Genomic DNA, 20,313 nt, shown 5'->3' on the forward strand with positions numbered 1-20,313 from the left:
CAATTTTCGGTCTGACATGCACTTACATTATGTCGCGTAATTTCGGAACCACATACCCGGGTGACGCAAAATTGGTCTCAAAAGTTGCGCAAGACTTGAAAGTAAAAAGTCAGCGAGCGGCGCAGTCAAAAAATTTCGCACGGCGAAAATATCGCGCGATTTGTTGAGGGGGGGGGCCTCCGAGGCCCCCCCCGGCCTAGATAGGGTTAAATATGCAAAACATCTCAAGTCATGAATATCACTTGGATGAAAGAAGCCACTTTCTTGGGACCTGCAGTCTGACTGTGCAGGCCTGTGAAATCTCTGCTATTTAGCGGAAATCCGCTATTTTCATTTTTAAGACCGATTTCAATTTCCGCTTTTTTCCTGTGTTCCATTTCCGTTTTTTCTAAGTCAAAATTCCGCTATTTTATCCAAAACGGCTGGAAAACAAGTCTAGGTAAATGGATGCAAGCAGAATGTGTGTGTTGTGAATTTACACGTTACGGGGCCTTGTATTTTGCCTTCACGAAGTTTCGAATTTTTAGTGTAACTCTATGAAACTGCTGCAGATCACACCGTGCACTGTTGCCGTTGGCATATGGGCCCGTCAATCTGTATGCATTGTCAGCGGACGGAAACCGCATACAACACAGGGAAATCATTGCGTGTGGCCGTGTGCACGTTGTTGGTTACGTACATGTACATACGATCGAGACTCGCGAGTGAATGAACCATTTCACTTGTTCGGGATGTTTACGAAGTTAGTGTTTTGAACTTTCTTACTTTGGAGTTTGGACTTTGTTGTTTAAATTCTTGAATCATTGGAAATATTTCTATGACTTTCAAAATGTCTGTTGAACATAAATGTGTAATCGTTCAGAGAGGGTCGCCTTTGGATACCGATGAAGATAAAAAGTGCAGCGACATTTCTAATCCGTGGAAATGGTCCTGGATGGAATACACCGTGAATCGTGATGGGCATATGCAGCGGCTTGGCGATAGTAAATAGTAAGGTAAATTTTCAGATTTTTCTGCTATTTTTTTGAAACCCCACTCACGGACCTGGCTCTGGTGAATACAAAAATTACCCCCAAGTTACTAGGGAAAAATAAATTGCAACTGTATGGAAATTAGTATTTTTGGTCACAAAAGTGATATTTTAATGATTTTTTAAATTGTGTGCTGTGTACAGCATTGGCATACCATAGTCCTACCTGTAGATTCCCCCACAGGCAGAATAGAAATAAACCCTTGAGTGATCGTGTGGCAGTATCCTGACAAGTGACATCGAGGCACAGACTGGAACCTCAAAAAAAAATGAAAAGTTATCTCCTTCTAATTCTACAGCTACCCCAGTCTCGATCGGCCATTTTGTTATGAATTTTGAAAGAATTAGGGAGGTATCGCGACGGAACTTTCGTTTTTTGAGGTTCCCAGCAGTAGAGGCGCACAGCCAATATTGGAGACTGTCTCCCATGAGAATTTATAAAGAATTTGGGTATCCAATTTCAGAGACAGTCTCCAGTTTGGGAGACGAATTTTCTTTGTTTACATTTGCTTCAAAAGGATTACCTTGGCGGCAAATAAATATGTGATAAGCAGATTCCTCATGAAAAATTATCCCTTTTCACCATCTACTTTTGCTTTTATAAGGATTTTTATAGTCATCCACACACAAAAAAAATGGGCTTCTGACCTCAGTGGGACAAAAGTTTGGGTGAAAAAAATCATTCTTTTGTTAGTGTTTTTTTCTTTTGTTATTTTGCAAGGTAAGTCTCCAATATGGGAGATTGTCTCCCTTATTGGAGAGAGTCTCCCATCTTGGCCATGCGCCTCTACTGCCCAGGGGGCTCCGGCGCGGGATGGAGCCCCTCGCCTGGTGCTGGGTGGGTTACATGATCGCGAGCCGTCTGTATACGAGGAGAAATTAAAAATAAAATGTTAAAAAACTCCTCAAAACAGACGGCTACCAGATGTCTAGGTCGCATCCGGACAATAGCAGTGCTATTGCTCCCTTTTCGATCTCATTACTCAGGGGGCTCCGACCCTGCTGGGTTAGCTATCGTGCAGCCACCATTAGGGGGTTAACAATGCAAAATCCCCCTGACGTGGCTCATCGATTTTTGTCTTTATTTCATAAAAATATATAAAAAGAACTGTACCAAAATAAAGATTATTGTTCCGTTTGGCCTGAAATGCACCAAAACAGGGAAAAATAAGCTTACAAGGGGAGAAAACAGTAACTTACTTCGGCTGTTGCGCTACTTCACTTCCCTGTTTTATCTGAATTTAATACATAAACATATGGCCATTGAGTCCCCTGTACAGATCTAGCTAGAACTTCGGTCTCTGTATTTTGGTGAGTGGAGCCAACGGAGTTCAGCGGAACAACCAACATAACAGGGACCGAAGCTTGTGGTCTAGATGCGACCATGCGAGCTCAAGCAGCCGACAATGAAGTGTACGATTTACATATCAAAATACAATCGATGCCCGCAGGTGCAGCCAACAATAAGTAACATCTTGTAAACGCCTCGTCATATTTGTTCCAGAGTCTAGCATCACTTTTCTTCTTAGTTATGGGTGGCAGAAATAGATCTAGATTAGACAGGAATAACCACTGTTTCTGGGGATTTCCTTAACAATTTCTGACATTTCCAGACCTTCATTTTTGAGGAGCGCGATTGCGCCATCGCTCCTAGCGCACTCCTCAAAAAAAAATAAGGAGAAAAAATCGCGCCCCCCCAAAAAAAAAAAATTGCTAAAATTTTACATTTTACATCTGGTAAACTTGTTAAATATTGTAGTCATATATGTGGATTTTCATGGCAACAGCATGGAAGTCTACATGTGGGACTACAATATTTATTGAGTGTGAGTTCAAATCAGTTGGGAAAGAGGTGAATATTCTTCATTTTCCTGACAGTTTTCAACTAAATCAAAGTAATTTCAAGGAATTGTGGAAAATAGATGGCCATTTCATGGATTTAAAGATGCAAAATGTGAAATTTAAGCAATTTTTTTTTTCTTTTTTTTTAGCAGGAGCGTGATATTTTGTAAACGTATTGACCCAGGCCTAGTTTCACCACAAATTAATTAATAGCTACACAGCTATTGCATATATATATACGATGTTAAGAAAAATCTACAATTTATCATACATGTAGGGGAGACCGGGGTTAGTTGGAACATGGGGTAAGTTGAAACATTGTAATTTTCTTTAACGTCTTTAAATAAATTTCTGCAATACTGCCCTCAAGTTATTGTCATTATCAACAGCCATCCACCATATTACAGACAACACATGTGCAACAAGCCTGGTGAAGTTTTTTTTGACCTTCTGAGTAAATTTTTTCTCATTCAGAAATGTTTGATTATCTCAGAGAAGTTTATAGATCAAGTTGGCCAGTTTGGGGGTATAATAGACACTTATACCAAGCTACAAAATGAGGTTATTAATATGCCATGGTGAAGTCCGCTTTTTGTGTTGTAAGCCTATAAATGTCAAATGGGCCTCCGGGGTTAGTTGGAACAAAATTGAAGGGGCTAGTTGGAACATGTTCCAACTTACCCCAAACATAATTATGAATGAAAATATTGGATATGAGAAAAAAACCAAAGTATTTCACACTCTTCTGAACATGTATTGTATATCATGCATGTTTTGTTTATCAGTTGGGTCTGAGTGTGCATTTAAGGCCTATTGTAGGCACCTAATGCAATGTTAACCCTTATCAAATGGGGGGGGGGGGTCAATTTGAGCCCCCCTCAAGAAATTTCGTCACTATGCCGTGGCACAAAATATTTTTACTACACTGCTAGCTGACTTTTTACTTTCAAGTCTTGCGCATCATTTGAGACCAAATTTGTGATGCCTGTGTGCGCTGTTTCAAAATTACGCAACAAATTGTATGTGCATGTTCGGACCCAAAATTGTTCAAAAACGTGATTCCATGTACAAGGTCAATGCAATTTGTGTTTTTCAACCAAAAGTCATAAATGTATGATTATTTTTTTACTTTTGCTGGTTCAAATAGATTCATTCTATGCTATTTATGATCGCAAAAGACTCCTGACAAAGTCCATTGGAAAAAACAAAGTTCGAAAAACAAAAAATACATAAGAAATTATATTTTTTGCGATTTTTGGTGGATATTTGTTATAAATGTGAAAATTGATACTTCTCACCAAAAAATAGCATTCTACTAGCTTAATTAGAGTTAAAGGCAAAAACATAAAAAAAAAAAAATTTCGGGAAAATTTTATATGCTTATTTGCATGATTAATTATGAGAAAAAATATAAATCAATTTTTGTCTTATAAATTTGATGCAGAAGTGCATGAAATTGCTGATAGTACACTTAATTGCATGTTAACTCAAACGCACCCAAATATGCGGAATTCTACTACACAGTCTGCTTGCGTGAGTGGCTGTATAATAGAAAACATCAAGTTCAATGAATCCACACTTTAATATTTTGAACTTGAATAATATAAAGCAAATAGGTTGAAACCATGTAATATTACAGTTTTAAGAAGTTTTAGTATAATTCCTAATTGACCATGCAGTGTTCCAACTTACCCCGATATGGGGGTAAGTTGGAACGTTTGCGATAGTCTTGTTCAAGGTGGATTTTTTCAGTAACCATAATAGAGTTAAAAATTTTATGGGGTTCATTTGAAGCCCTGAGATATATGCTTTAAGCTGATATATTGATTGTTTCTCGAATAAAATCTATTTGGATTTTACAGCCATTTTTGTCAAAAATGTTCCAACTAACCCCGGTCTCCCCTAGTCTACAAATGTAGACCCACATCTGCAGTATGTGTACCTTAGCTGATTCAACGAGTCTGCATAGCAGACTAGGTCTACAGAGGCTGCAGAAATGGCTCGCTACGCTCGCACTTTCAGGCTGGTTTGCTTCGCAAACCAGTAGCAGATCCCACCTCATGAGCCATTCAGAGTCTGCATAGCAGACTAGGTCTCCCCTATTGTATTGAATTGATTTGAGCTCCTCAAGAAGAGCGAGGAGCTCAATTGAGCTAAAAAAAAAATAAGGAGAGCAATTTAATGAGCTCCACGAATTTATACATGTAAATGATAAGGTCTGCATTTCATAATATATTCCCCATTCACCTAGCCTTGAGGACTCCATGATAGTTTTAAATATTTTGACATATACTTCTTCATCATGGAGCTTGAACCGCCTGTCATTTATGTATAAGAGAGCATTATTGAGTCATATCGATTATTTTGAAAACCGGTGTTCGACAGCTCTAATTCGATCGAACATCGATGCATCGAATATTGAAGGCGGGGAAAATTTAGTCTTTTGTTTTTGCGTCGATGCGATGCGCTTTGGCCGGGTGAGCGTTGCACAAGCAGATGACAGCAAAGTTCGTTTGTATTTTCCATGATCACAAAACACACAAAAAAGGCCGGGGACCAAAGCAGAATTCTTCCCAAAATATCTTCAACAATGATATTTGCAGATGACAACATATAAGTTTAAAATGAAACAATAATAAAGACATGAATCACGCAGAGTCAATCCGAATGATTTTCGGTCAACTAGCATTCGCAGTCCATTCACCAGCCCCGTCCGCAGCTAGCTCCGTACACTCACTCTCCCGAAACGGCAGGCGTGCTTGACGGCGTGCTTGACGTCAGCGCCAGCAAATAAGTGCAATCAACGGAGAGCACTGTAACTTGCCTGAGATTGTGTAGTTGGATCCAAAATGAGCTCCAAATAAATTTATGGGAATAAATACGTAATTTTCTCAGGATGGTCATTTGAATTGCTATTCAATGCTGATATAACGATTGTGAGGAAAGATTGTGGTATATGAGTTATGACGATGTTCGAGAATTAATCCTGATAATGACAATCCAGTTTTTTAGACGCAATTGAGCATGCGATCAAAGTAAATACGAATGTTTCGAATCGAGCCCTAAATTCATCTAAATTATTACGATTTAACAAGATTTTATGGTCATACTAAGAATATTGACGATGTCAGCAAAGTATGTTATGTTCATATGGAAGAATTAATACTGGCCGGATTATTTCTATTGTTATTCCATCTCTGGCTCCGAGCTCCGAGAAAATAAGCACAATGCGCATGCGTGTTCGATGACGTATGACATATTTTCCCATTCATGAAATCAGAGCCAAAAGTTGGGCACAAACTAGCTTCAAATTGATTGGAAAAAAATCAAACGCAATTTTCTCTGTTTTGTCATGTAAAATGTTATTATATGGTGATATTTCGAACTTGAACAGAGTTTTTGCATGTAGACAATGTTCGAGAATCAATCCTGATGTGATGATTATTTTTTTTAGACAAGTGCACTAGCTCGATGTCAAGTCGATCGTCATGAGATGTCCGCCATTGAAAATTGAAACGAAATACAAACGTTTCACATCAAGCTCCAAATTCATATTAATGATTATCATATGCAAATTATTGTTAAATATTACGATTAAATAATGTTCTATGGTCATGATATTAATATTGTTCATGAAAGCAAGATTTATTTTACGTTGATCGCGTCAATTTCCGGCCATTTTCTGGTTTGATTAAAGAACAGTACTGCGCATGCACGATCGATGGCCATGACTTCCATTCATGAATTCATCGTGCATAAATTATCTCGGCACGAGCAGACGAGTAAGACTCGAACTATGATCAAAATAAACTTCAAATTAATGGTGAATAGCATCATAATTACTCAATCGGTTTCATTTTGGGGGCAATAGAAATCAAGTAAGTAGTAGTAAAGTTGGACATTACTGATATTTTGATGATTGATTGTGTAAACCAAACGAATCGGCTGGCTGACGTATTTTTATTTTTTTTTTCGATGCACCGATTTTGCAAAATCTGCACCGGTGTTTGATGACATCGATCGAACACCGATTTTAAAATTGATTCGACTCGGGCTTAATCAAAACAAAGATAGATTTCCTAGGGAAATCCATCGGAAAGAGTTCCATGTGCACCCCCCCACCAAAAATTACAAAACAAAGATGGATTTCCTAGGGAAATCCATCGGAAAGAGTTCCACGTGCACCCCCCACCAAAAATTACAAAAGTTGAGACTTTCGGTACGTTCACTTCAGAGTTTCTATCCTTTTTTCACTGTTTCTTACCTTGGTTGGGATTTGTACTCGCCTCGTTTTATCTGTAATCAAGACCTCTTCCCGCTATGCTAGCGAGAAGCACTGATACCGTCAGGAGTATTTTAACGATTATGAGCTGATAGTTCGACTAGTCTTGACTCACAGACCAAACCGATGTCTATGGACAATTAAACGCTCTAGATCCTGCTCGAAATTTGACAGTTACACTTCGTAATTCCGAAGCTTCGTAATTCCAAAGGTTCTTTATTCCGAAGGTTCATAATTCCAAAACACGTAAATTGCCTATACCTCGATGTTCGTTAATCCGAAAACGAAAAAGGGTTCGTTAGTCCCAACATTTGTGGCGTTATTCCGACGGTTCGTTATTACGAAGGTTCGATAATCTGAAAACGAAATAAGGTTTGTTGTTCCGAAGGTTCGATAATCCGAAAACGAAATAAGGTTCGTTAATCCGAAAACGAAATAAGGTTCGTTTTTCCGAAGGTTCGTTAATCCGAAAACGAAATAAGGTTTGTTAATTCGAAAACAAAATAAAGCTCGTTAATCCGAAAAATGAAAACCGGGAAAGCAGAGGCAAGGGGAGGGGGGTGGGGGACACTGTTGCCGTTCAATTATTATGAGGATAGGAAGGCAAGGGCGGACGAACGAATTTTTGTTGGGGGGTAAAGCCAAAAAATGAAACTCGTACGTCAAAATGGGCACTTTGGTGATATTTTCACCTTGAGATTATCATCTGCTTGAAGTCATTGTGTGTAGAGAAAAACTTTTTTGAAGTGACTTCTTATGATGGCAAAATGTATATGTAGGCTTTATTTTTCGGGAGAGAGTAAAATGAGCGAGCGGCTTGGTAAAACAAATTCAAAGGTGAAGTTGTAAAACGTTTTTTGGGGTCAATTATTCTTAAAATGGCATTATTGCGAGGTGTTGCGAGCGTGAATCACAAGCTCAAACTTTAGGGTATTTCAATAAAAAATGAAAATAAGTTTTTAAAAATCCGCGCAGATTTCTGCTGTCATTAAAAAGATGTGCATCTAACTAAAAATTAACACAAGCGCAAAACGCGAGCTTAAACATACTGAACAGAAAAAGAACCTGTTAAAGAAAGCATTTAGTGACCTCTTTAGGATGCATATTTCACCAATCAAATGAGAGTGCGAAGCGCAAGCTGAAAATTTGCAATATTCCAGCCTGAAAACTTAACTTGTATACTTTAAAAGTATTTCATTTAAAAAAAAAACATGAAAAACGGCATATTTATTTTTGAAAAAGGAACTTTCCCATTTTGGAAAATATTAATTTCCCTGTTTTTTATTTCATTTTTGGGGTGCAAGTGCCCCCTGCCTCCCCAGCGGATCCAACTTTCGTCAAATAGGGGAGGGGCATTTTTTTTCAGCCATATTTTCCTCGATCGGCATAAAGTAAATGTGTAATAACATGATAAACCCTTTTTAAATAATGCGAGCGCGAGCTATATATTTTCTTAATACGATGGGCAATATGTTTGTGATCTTCAAAACGAGATGCCTATGTAACTAACTTTAGATAATAACTGCGAGCAAGAAGCGCGAACAGAAATTTTAAATATATAAGCTCTGACCTGATCTAAAGGGGACATTTTAAGAACGTTTTGCTGTTAGCCATGAAGACGATGCGTGTTTCAACCAGTGGCAGCGGAACGTATTTTCCTTTTCGGGGGGGGGGGGGTGTTACACCCACAAATGTAATAATCGCCCACAAATGTAATAACGCCCACAAATGTAATAACACTTTACCCACAAATGTAATAACGCCCACAAATGTAATAACACTTTACCCACAAATGTAATAACGCCCACAAATGTAATAACACTTTACCCACAAATGTAATAATTTTTGATCGCCCACAAATGTAATAACACTTTACCCACAAATGTAATAATGCACTTTACCCACAAATGTAACAATGACTTTACCTACAAATGTAATAAATTTGAAGTGATTTTTGGCGAATTCGTTCTAAACTAATATCCTATAGTAATGCGTTCATATAGCACAAAAGTTCGAAGTCTTTTTTCCAGACCCGGTTAATGAAATATTACAGTACAAGTCCAAGTCTTTTTCCAGACCCGGTTGTTTCAAAATTATAATATACGTCCAAAGTCTTTTTTCCAGACCCGTTTAATTCAAAATTTTTAATGCAAGTCCAAAGTCTTTTTTTCAGACCCGGTCGTTTCAAAAGTTATAATATACGTCCAAAGTCTTTTTTCCAGACCCGGTCGTTTCAAAAGTTATAATATACGTCGGTGAGGGGTAAAGACAACACTCTAAGCCCAAGCATTTTATTAAAAAGTGGGTTTAATTTTGAAGATTGGTCTCAGCTGTCATTTTTTAAATATTTTTTTAAAAATATCTTTTAAATAACCGGGTCCAGACGAAAGACTAGAAGCATAATACTTGTGTTATTCCACAAGAATAAGACTATGAGTCTTCTGTTTTTAGGATTGTTTAAATCATTTTTAAATCACCGGGTTTGGAATAAAGACAACGCTCTAAACATGTGCTTTTCTACATGCATGGTCTTAATTTGGAGGATTGCTGGTTCTTAGATTCGTTGTTGAGGGTTGTTTTATTGATTTTTTATTCCTGAAATAATTGTGTCTGGAGGAAAGTCGATCTTCGACAATCGGTCTTCATGTGGTTCCACAGTAATTAGATTATTGGGTATTCGTTTTAGAATATTTGTAAAAACTATTTTATTTTTCAAATAGTAACCAAGTCTGGAGAAAGGATGTCTGCTTTACCCACGCATTATTACAATGTTTTGTAGGGGTAGTAGTAGTATTTAAAAAAAGACATATTTTTACTGGGTGATACTTTGGAAATTTGGTCTTAGATTCGAAGTTTCTCAGTTACTTTTTTTTAATAGCCGGGTCTGGAGGAAAGAGTACGTTTTAAAACTCGTGTTATTCCACGAGAATAAGAATATAACTGTATAAGGTCTTATGTTAGAAGATTTTTTTTCGTAACTGTTTTAGATCTGGAATAAAGACAACACTCTAAACCTCTTTTAAAACAGGTTCTTAGGTTGAAGGTTTGTTTGGTCTTAGACTTTGATTTTTTTGAGTTCTTACTATTAGCGTTTTTTTAAGAAAAAAAATGGTCGGGCTGAAAGACTACGCTATATCCAGCATTAATAAGATTATGGGGTCTTTATACTGTTTTTAAACTGTTATACATAATGTTTAAATAACAGGTAACCGGGTCTGGAGAAAAGACTACGCTTGATTCTCGATTTACTCTTAGCGCATACATGTATATTCACAATATACACCGTATAAGTTGAAACAACAACAAAGACATTAATTCCACCAGTTTTAAAAATTAACTGGGTCTGGAGAAAAGACTAAGCTCTATTCCCATTTTTTTCCACAGGAATATCATTATCGTATCTTAGTTTGGACTTATATTAATAATTTTGAAATAACTGGGTCAGGAAAAAGACTTTGGACTTATTAAAATTCTTGAAACAACCGGGTCTGGAAAAAAGACTTTGGACTTATATCACAATTTTTGAACAACAGGGTCTGGAAAAAAAGACTTTGGACTTTTATTATATTTTTTTAAACAACCGGGTCTGGAAAAAAGACTTTGGATTTATATTATAATTTTTGAAACAACCGGGTCTGGAAAAAAGACTTTGCACTTTTGTGCTACATGAACGCATTACTATAGGACTTTAGTTTAGAACGGATTCGCCAAAAATCCCTTCAAATTTATTACATTTGTGGGTAAAGTCATTATTACATTTGTGGGCGATCAAAAATTATTACATTTGTGGGTAAAGTGTTATTACATTTGTGGGCGATCAAAAATTATTACATTTGTGGGTAAAGTGTTATTACATTTGTGGGCGTTATTACATTTGTGGGTAAAGTGTTATTACATTTGTGGGCGTTATTACATTTGTGGGAGTTATTACATTTGTGGGTGCAACAGGGGGCAAAGCCAAAAAAGGGGCCAATAGGGGCAATTTGGTTCAAACAGATATTTTCACCATGAGATTATCATCTGTGTAAAGAGGTTGTGTGTTTTGTAGTAATTAAATTGAGCAAAATTTTGTAAGTGATCACTGATTGATAAGTTATATATTTACGTTTCATTTCTGCGAGCTTAGCCAGCAAGCAGTTTGGGGGAAAAAATCAAATCTGAAGATGTAAAATTCGCCTTTTTGGTCAATTACTGTTAAAAGGGAATCCTTGTGAGATGTTGCGAGCGGGTCACGTGCTCAAACTTTTGGAAATTTCATGTAGGCCTTGAATGATAATTATGATAATATTGATATTGTTATTTACCCAGGGAAGCCACTTCAGTTCTGTTCTCCCAGCTATTATTATTATTATTTTTTTTACAAGAATGCTTAGAATGTCCAGTTTTCAGGTTGGAAAATCAGAAAAATTTGGCTCACGTTTCTCGCTCGCATCAAGTATTGTTTATTGAGGAACTCATTCTATTCCTGGTTACAAAAAAAGTATAAAATGTCCAGTTTTCCGGTTGGAATATCACAAATTTTAAGCTTGCGGTTCGCGCTCTCATTATCTAGTTCGTGAGATATACATGTATATTCTATTCATGAGTCACTAAATGCAGTCCTTAAAAGATTACTTTCTGAAGCCTGTTGCATAAAACTTTTTACCTGAGAAAACTCTGGTAAAAACTGAAAACTAAGGTTAGTCTGATTTCCGCCATTGACTTTAGCACAGGGCAAAAACTCCCGTAAAAACAACCTGAGTTTTCCCTGGTAAAAAGTTTAATGCAATGGGCCCCAGGTCAGTATATAAAAAAATTACAGCTCGTCCTCGCATTGATTCTTTAGAAAGACACATCTTTCTCATGATTACAAAAAAATGCTCCGAATTTTCACTTCACATCTTGTACATGAAATGTCTTCTAGTTTGAGCTTGTGATTCGCGCTTTCAACATCTCACAAGGATCATTATTAGTATTATTTTTATTTGTATTACCAGCAGAAGCTGTTATTAAAAATGACATCCCCTCCAATACAAATCCTATTATCTAGAGGTTACTCGCACGCCACCAACACACTTGATCCCCTGCATCTTTAAACCATTTGCTTAGGCAGCAATTGCTCAAATAAAATCGAAATTAGCCTATGCTTGATCAGGGCGCCTATTCTTAATGAAATACATGCTTTTGGCCACAACACACGCACGTATCATCGATCGTTATTACTATCATTGCATAATATCGTGTAATCTTGTAATGACAACATCGTTTTTGTTACCAAAATGAATTTTTTTCATTTTCGGAAATACAAACCTTATTTAATTTTCGGATAAACAAACCTTATTTCGTTTTTGGATTGACGAACTTTTGGAATTACGAACCTCATTTCGTTTTCGGATTAACGAACGTTCGGAATTACGAAGCTTCGGAATTACGAATGAATGCGAATTTGACGGAATAAAACCATATTTTGGTATGTATTTCCACTCCCCCATCATGTATTTTCTAGGGCTAGATGTATTATTCTGACCCTTCATGTTTTTTTTCAACTTTTAGTGGGGAGTGCATATGTAACTCTTGCCAATCCATCTTTTAAAGAGAAATGCCAGTAGTTGCAGTAAACACTGATTTCATAAAAAAGTCTGTAAACCAGGCTAAATTGTCAGTATATCATCGAGGATCTAGATCTGGTACAGTCACATAAACTGAACTTTGTGAAATCTTGAAATCTACGCTGAAAAATATTCACACTGAAGATCACAAACACAGATAAGCGCACGTGGGACAGTGTATTATTGCTTTGAATGTCGTGCCGACGCTTGACCCGAATCCTGTGCTCATTTGAGAATTTCCCAGCAATTACACAATTTCTTCCAGAATCCTTTGGCACACATTCTTTATTTTATACAAATAGACACTTTGATGGTCATTTCATTGGATTCTGTACGAACTCATTTTGATATCGTTACCAAAACTGGCATTTTCCAATAAGATAAAAATAATGTAAATGTTTTTTATGTTATTTATTTTTGCACCTTCATACGCATTAGGCGTATGAAGGTTTCCAAAATTGGTTAATGAAAAGGCGAAAAATTGAAGGTTTCTTACCAGACTAATCTCGTGTAGATCCCTCGATCCGTTTGTCAATAAAGCACATACAATAGGTCTGACCCTTGAAGCGCGCTTCGTTATGACGTACCTTCGACTAGCAATGTTACAAAATACTGTTTTGAAGAACAATTTGTAGATAAAAATTATTATTTAACAAATTCTAAAATTCAATATGTGATTATGAATAAATGTCTCAGTTATTGACAACACAGGTGCTTATGACATTGTATGAATATATTACCGTCAATGATTTATATTGCATTTAAAAGTGCTTTTGTTTTGGTGAAGATATAATCATTTAATTGGGAAATTATAGAAAAAGAAAATGTACAGATGTCACTGAGAACAAGAGAAAGGCAGAGAGAAAGAGAGAGAGATAAATAGGGGAATAGACAAGTGCACTTTTGCTAAAATTCCATGAATATCTACTTAAAAGAATAACATGACTTAATTAGATTACTTTTTAAAAAATCCCAAAACGTTTGTTTGTTGCAACTCGGTACTCAGACCCAAACTGATGACTTTGTATTATTATTCTTGTTTGACCTAGCCTCTCCCCCCATGGAAATGTTCTGACCTACCATAATATTGCCTTTTTGTCTACTTTCTCTGATTTTCCTTTTTTTTTTACTGGTGAATAACGCGGTAGAAAATATAAAAATAAAGACTGACCTGGCCAGTTTTTGTCTCACCTGCATAGCAGAGTGAGACTATAGGCGCCGCTTTTCCGACGGCGGGGCGTCAACATCAAATCTTAACCTAAGGTTAAGTTTTTGAAATGACAGCATAAGTTAGAAAGTATATGGACCTAGTCCATGAAACTTGGCCATAAGGTTAACCAAGTATTACTGAAGATTCTGCCTGAGTTTCATGTCACATGATCAAGGTCAAAGGTCATTTAGGGTCAATGAACTCCAAGGCTCGACATTAGCGGTGGCCCGATGGCCCGGGGCCACCAAAAATTCATCTTGAGCAACCATTATTGAAAAAATGTTAAGTTTTGGTGGCCCGAATTGGGCAACCAATAATTTTCAAAGTAGCACAATTTTTTTCCCGATTTTGCATGCATTTATCAACTTTCTACAGTTCAACTTTCAAGCCAATTCGTCATGCGCCTTTTTTGTTAATCTACACACAAATACACGAAGATTGCATAGTCATGACTGTATGTAGGCCTACCGCTAGCATACAGTAACTATTATTCAGCTGGCTGCGCCGGCTGTCTGGCTGAGCTTTGCATGCATGAAACACTGCAGCGGTGCAGCCAGCTGTGCGCGAGCAGACTAATCAGACTCAAGGAGCTTCGATACGAAATGTTACTGCTAAGATATCTTCCCCAGAACTTTGAAAATCTATGTCAAAGTTTCATTTTACACCAATGAAATGCCCTTCTACAGTCCATACTACTGAAACTTTATTATTTGCAAGCATTAAAAGGAGGAATTATGACCTCTCTTTTGACTCAAAAAGACCGATTTTCAAATGCATTAATACAGATAAAACACATAGGTGAGCACATCACAGTCCCATATGTGCATTTGTATGTAAGTTGATATTTGGTTTCTTTCGAAGCTGTGTCTCTTCTAGCCAAAAATAAATAGACAGCTTCTTCCTTTTTTGTTAAATGACTTCTTAAACCACTCTCAAGGAAGTAAATACTTTGGAAAGGCATTTCATTGATACGAAATGTGAATTTTTTCCATCATTTTGTCAAGTACAGGGAAGGACTTTTCTCACTGTTTTTCCAGATAACTTTTGCCGTTTTATTTTTTTTCATTTTTTACAGTGATTAAACCATTTATACCCCTTCCCATTGAATATGCCTGATTAAAGAATATGTTTCTACTGAATAACAATAATAATAATTTTCCCCATTCTTTGATAATTTTGTCTTATTCATTTTTCTTACATTTTCTTTTGTTTTTTTCCTCAATTTTTTTTCCTGTTTGTTTTTTTCTTTCTTCATTTTTTCTTTTGTGTTATTTCACTTATTCATTTTACAATTTTTGTTTTCTTTTTTCAATATACTATTCTAAAAATTATTTTTTGTTTATTTCCCCCTTTTATACATTGTTCTAATTCTGCAGCATATTTTTCTGTGATTTTCTCCTGCTATAGTATGCTGAAAAAGAAAATAATCTGGATTTGGGCCTGCATAATCTAGGTTTTACGATCAAAAAGGAAGAAAGGAAAAATCATTGTTTTGTAAATCTATCTGAGTTTGCTATATGCACTATTTATTTACTTTAACATTATGAGTGTGTGTCTATATGGAGATTAAAAGTCCACACAACCTGGGAACAATACAATCCTTTTATTCTCTTTCACTCATTTCATATTTACAATGATAGAACAATTTATATATTACCACAAAATAAGCAAAGTAAAATAATGGCAAGTACGATTTACATACAAGATATACAAAGAATAGTGGTAGTGACTGCAGAATATTTCAGAAGTTTGTTTTAATAATTTTAATTAATGTTTTTCTTTATATTTTTCGGGCCACCAAGCTTTACTGCTGTGCCACCAAAAAAAAATATTTGAAGGTTTTGGTGGCCCGAACGGGCCACCACCAAAAAAAGTTAATGTGGAGCCTTGATTTAGACCATGTTGGGAGAATCAACATCAAAATCTTAACCTGAGGTTAAGTTTTTGAAATGTCATCATAACTTAGAAAATATATGGACCTAGTTCATGAAACTTGGATATAATGTTAATCAAGTGATGCACCACGCCGTACACCGGGGTACCGTAGTATCCCGGGGTACGGCGTTGTGCAGCGCAATCTCGTGTTGTAATAGTGTACAGTTACATCGTTGTCATGGTGATCACGGTCGTACGATCGGTGCGACAATCATGACAATGAATGGGGACAATGATCACAATGCCTATTTCCTTTCTTTGATACAATCTAATGCCAATAATAGTAAACAAATTATGTTATTCAACTAAATAATTGAATTGAATTGAATTCAAAGATATAAGATCAATAATGACAACTACAGGTATCATTATTGAACAGTGAAGATGAGAACAGAACATGAAAATTAGAATAAAGTTATCATTTGCATGCATTAATTGTTACATAAGATCACTAAAAAGAAAAAAAAATCTGTACAAAACATTAAACATTAAAATATACTTGTACACATTTTTTTGTAACCCAGGGTACAGCGCAAAAAATAAAATAAATAATTCAACAAAATGGCGGATTATTATTTGGTACCCCCAGGGTACCAAATACTGCATCAAGTATCACTGAACATCCTGCATGAGGTTCACACCACATGACCATGGTCAAAGGTCATTTAGGGTCAATGAACTTTGGCCGAATGGGGGTATCTGTTGAATAACCATCATAACTTTGACATTTTATGGATCTGATTCATGAAACTCGGACCTAAAAGTAATCAAGTATCACTGAACATCCTATGCAAGTTTCAGGTCACATGATCAAGGTCAAAGGTCATTTAGGGTCAATGAATTTTGGCCAAATTGGGGGTATTTGTAGAATTACCATCATAACTTTGAAAGTATGTTGGTCTAGTTCATAAAACTTGGACATAAGAGTAATCAAGTATCACTGAAGATCCTGTGCGCATTTTAGGTCACATGACTAAGGTCAAAGTCAATGAACTTTGGCCATAATGGGGGTATCTGTTGAATTATCATAACTTTAAAAGTTTTATGGATCTGACTCATGAAACTTGGACATAAGAGTAATCAAGTATCACTGAACATCCTGTTCGAGTTTCAGGTCACATGATCAAGGTCAAAGGTCATGTAAGGTCAAAGAACTTTGGCCACGTTGGGGATATTTGTTGAATTACCACCATATCTCTTTAAGTGTGTTGGTCTAGTTCATAAAACGTGGAAATAAGAGTAACCAAGTATCACTGAACATCTTGTGCGAGTTATAGTAGTTTTCAAAGTCAGCATTGCTGCTATATTGAATCGCGTGATGCAGGTGAGACCGCCAGAGGCATTCCACTTGTTTTCCTGTTACGAAAAAAAAAAACATTTGGGGAACTTACCATGGTTAGCATCCAAACCAAAATATTTGAAAAAAAAATTCTATTACAGGGACAGCAATGCTTTTTATGGTGGAGGGGTTGAGCTGTGGTTCAGGGGTGAATCAGCTAAAAAAAAACACAATTTTTTTTATTCAGGTCGTTTTACAGAATGAATATATAATAGGTTAGGTTTTAGAAGCTCTTCATCTCATTCTCGTTTATTTTCCCCAGATGAAATTTTTGCATTGAAAAGTCGACGGAAACATAATCACTTGAAATGATAATACCAATAATGAACTAAAAGTTTCCTTGCCCGAAATGGAGGAAGTAGAATGATATAGAATGAGAAATTGTGTTATTAAGGCACCCCCTAAAAAAACACATTTGTCTGGCATGTCCCACCAGAACCCTCTCAAGCCTACAAACTTTTATTCATGTATGGCCTACCCTCCCCCCAAAAAAAATGTTAATACTGACCAGAATTTTATTGATTTTCCTACTTTTTCCCCAATTTTTTTTTTAACTAGCGAATAGCATGGTAGAAAAGAATCCATACTTGTATAAAGAAAAAAAAAAGACCCACCCTTTTGTTTCTGTTGTACTGCAAACAAACCTTTGGACGCTTTGCCTGGTTAAAGCATCAGCACCAAAATATCTGAAAAAAGATTTATAAATAAGAGGGGCTGCTGAGCGTTTGTTGTATTGGAGGGTTGAGCTGAATGTGGGAGGGAGTGAACCGGCAAAAAAATCACAAATTTATATGGACTTCGCTTTTTTTACATTTTTGTTTTAATAGGGGATGAGGACTGAAACCTCCTACCAACTCCGCCACGCTATACTAGTCTAAATTAAATTGAGCAATTAAAACGATCGAGACAAAATTGAATTCAAGGGGGCTATTATGAATGTTTTTTATGATTTATTAATAAATTTGCTTTCGGTTATGAAATCAAGAAGGAGACATTTTAAAACTAAAACAAAATGAAAGAACAAAAAAAAACATGTTTGATTGCGAATGCTATAATTTATTGAAGAAAAAATCATTTCTCTTTCAGTAATTGCTAGCATAGCTCTTTTTGAGGGAAAAGTAAGATAAAGAAAGAAACGTTGAAAGAGACAAGGAGAGAGTTGGGAGGTATGATTCCTGTCTCCCCATTTGATTCACTTTTTGATACTCATTTCACTCTTTGAAACAATTTCAGGATATTACAATAGAAATCTGGTGTGCACTCTTCAGGAACAAAATGATTTTGTTATTATAATAGCTGCGTGGAAAATCGAATTAAAGGAGACATACATGTCATTACAATTCATGTAAAAAGAGTGTTAAAGATGATTTTTAGTGAAAGATGGAGGCCTCTGTCTTGCCATAACCCCAAGCCATTGTTGTTTTATTAATAGCAATAAATTGAGGGCAGTATTGCATCAATTTATTCTACCGGCGTTGAAGAAAATTACAATGTTTCAACTTACCCCGCGTTCCAACTAACCCCGATCTCCGCTATTAATGTATGCCCTTAGTACAAATGTAAAGCCTACAAACAATAAATGTAGTACAATCAGTCTGAACTAACACGATTCATGCCACAACTTCATGGAAAGACCCATGTACATGTATATGGTCCCCACCATCCAATCGTGATTCCAAGTTATTTTGAAATGATTAAAAATGTTCATTGTTTGATTTCAGTGTGGTGAGATTAATTCAACAGTATCTGAAGGAAGCTGGTCTACCTCGGACCTTAGCCATCCTTCAGGAAGAATCAACTGTATCACTCAATACGGTAGATAGCATTGACCAGTTCATCACTGATATCAACAGTGGTCATTGGGACACTGTCCTTCAGCAAATACAGTCACTCAAGCTTCCAGACAAGACCCTGATTGACCTCTATGAACAGGTATGACCCCCGTCCCCCTGAAAAATACTGGAAAATAGCGCTGTTATTGATAACCTCATTATTGTGATATTGATAACCTTTCATTGTCAATAATATTCGCTGTTATGGAGGGACATGACAATGATTTTCCGCGATTTCACAGAATTCATGGAAACAGGCTTTTGAAAGTGGCTTTTTAAACGGAAATTCATGGAAAAACATAATTTTCCTCGGAATGCACAGAACAGCAACAAAAATTTCTCCAAATCCTCAACAAATAACGAATACAATACTAGCCAAAGGACACGATCTCACTTTGTTTTAAGCATGACAATCAAAAATCGTGACCGCACTCGACTCCATTCGATTGTGTATTGAAAACAATCACAAGCGCAAGCTCAATTTTAGCGAGGTATCAACGTACATGTAGAAAGGCAGCACATGGCAGTGTGTTAATGCTCTCTACATTCGAACAGGGAACAATTTTACTTCTCAAATTCGATTGGCATTTATGATTATTATTTATTTCATTTATTGGTTTTATTTATTTTATTTATTGGTTTTATTTATTTTATACTGCAGGGTAGGCCTGTTCAATTATGCAAAACTGCTTTCCAAAGGCGCCCTGCAGTTTAACAAATAACTGAACATCATAGCAATTCAATGTAACAGAATACACTATATACATAGTGACAACAATTACTCATGGAATCATTACATTTACATCAAGTTATTAAGTGTAATTACATGTATGACAGAATTTTAATGATTTACAGTGTTTTTGAAAGCATGGAGGGACGTGCATTTTTGTCTCACCTGCATCTATAGCAGAGTGAGACTATAGGCGCCGCTTTTCTGACGGCGGTGGCGTCAAAACCAAATCTTTTTGAATGACAGCATAACTTAGAAAGCGCATACATTCGTAATTCCGAAGCTTCGTATTTCCGAAGGTTCGGTTATTCCGAAGGTTCGTATTTCCGAAGGTTCGTAATTCCGAAGGTTCGTAATTCCGAAGGTTCGTCAATCCGAAAACGAAATAAGGTTCGTAATTCCGAAGGTTCGTTAATCCGAAAACGAAATAAGGTTCGTAATTCCGAAGGTTCGTTAATTCGAAAACAAAATAAGGTTCGTAATTCCGAAGGTTCGTCAATCCGAAAACGAAATAAGGTTCGTAAT

At 36.4% G+C, this 20,313-nt stretch overlaps 1 protein-coding gene across 2 annotated transcripts; it reads left to right on the forward strand.

Moving 5' to 3' along the window:
• Positions 1-244: 244 nt before the first annotated feature.
• On the forward strand, positions 245-19,429 carry LOC121415304 (WD40 repeat-containing protein SMU1-like). Of its 2 annotated transcripts, none has more exons than XR_005969985.1 (2): positions 245-995; positions 18,948-19,429. XR_005969985.1 is itself a non-coding variant. In XM_041608487.1 (2 exons), exons 1-2 carry the CDS (start codon positions 818-820, stop codon positions 19,162-19,164), a joined length of 390 nt encoding a protein of 129 aa, XP_041464421.1. In that variant the 5' UTR covers positions 543-817; the 3' UTR covers positions 19,165-19,429. The 2 variants fall into 2 exon arrangements, 1 of the variants encoding a protein (XP_041464421.1); XM_041608487.1 differs by having other exon boundaries at positions 543-990.
• Positions 19,430-20,313: the final 884 nt, after the last annotated feature.

The sequence above is a fragment of the Lytechinus variegatus genome, chromosome 1 (genome assembly GCF_018143015.1).
Source record: "Lytechinus variegatus isolate NC3 chromosome 1, Lvar_3.0, whole genome shotgun sequence".
NCBI lineage: Eukaryota > Metazoa > Echinodermata > Echinoidea > Temnopleuroida > Toxopneustidae > Lytechinus > Lytechinus variegatus.

Bases quoted from the DNA above. Each gene is read 5' to 3' on its own strand.
- LOC121415304 (XM_041608487.1), top strand. From the start codon at position 818: ATGACTTTCAAAATGTCTGTTGAACATAAATGTGTAATCGTTCAGAGA. The intron at 991-18,947 runs GTAAGGTAAATT...GTTTGATTTCAG, and splicing joins CGGCTTGGCGATAGTAAATA to TGTGGTGAGATTAATTCAAC.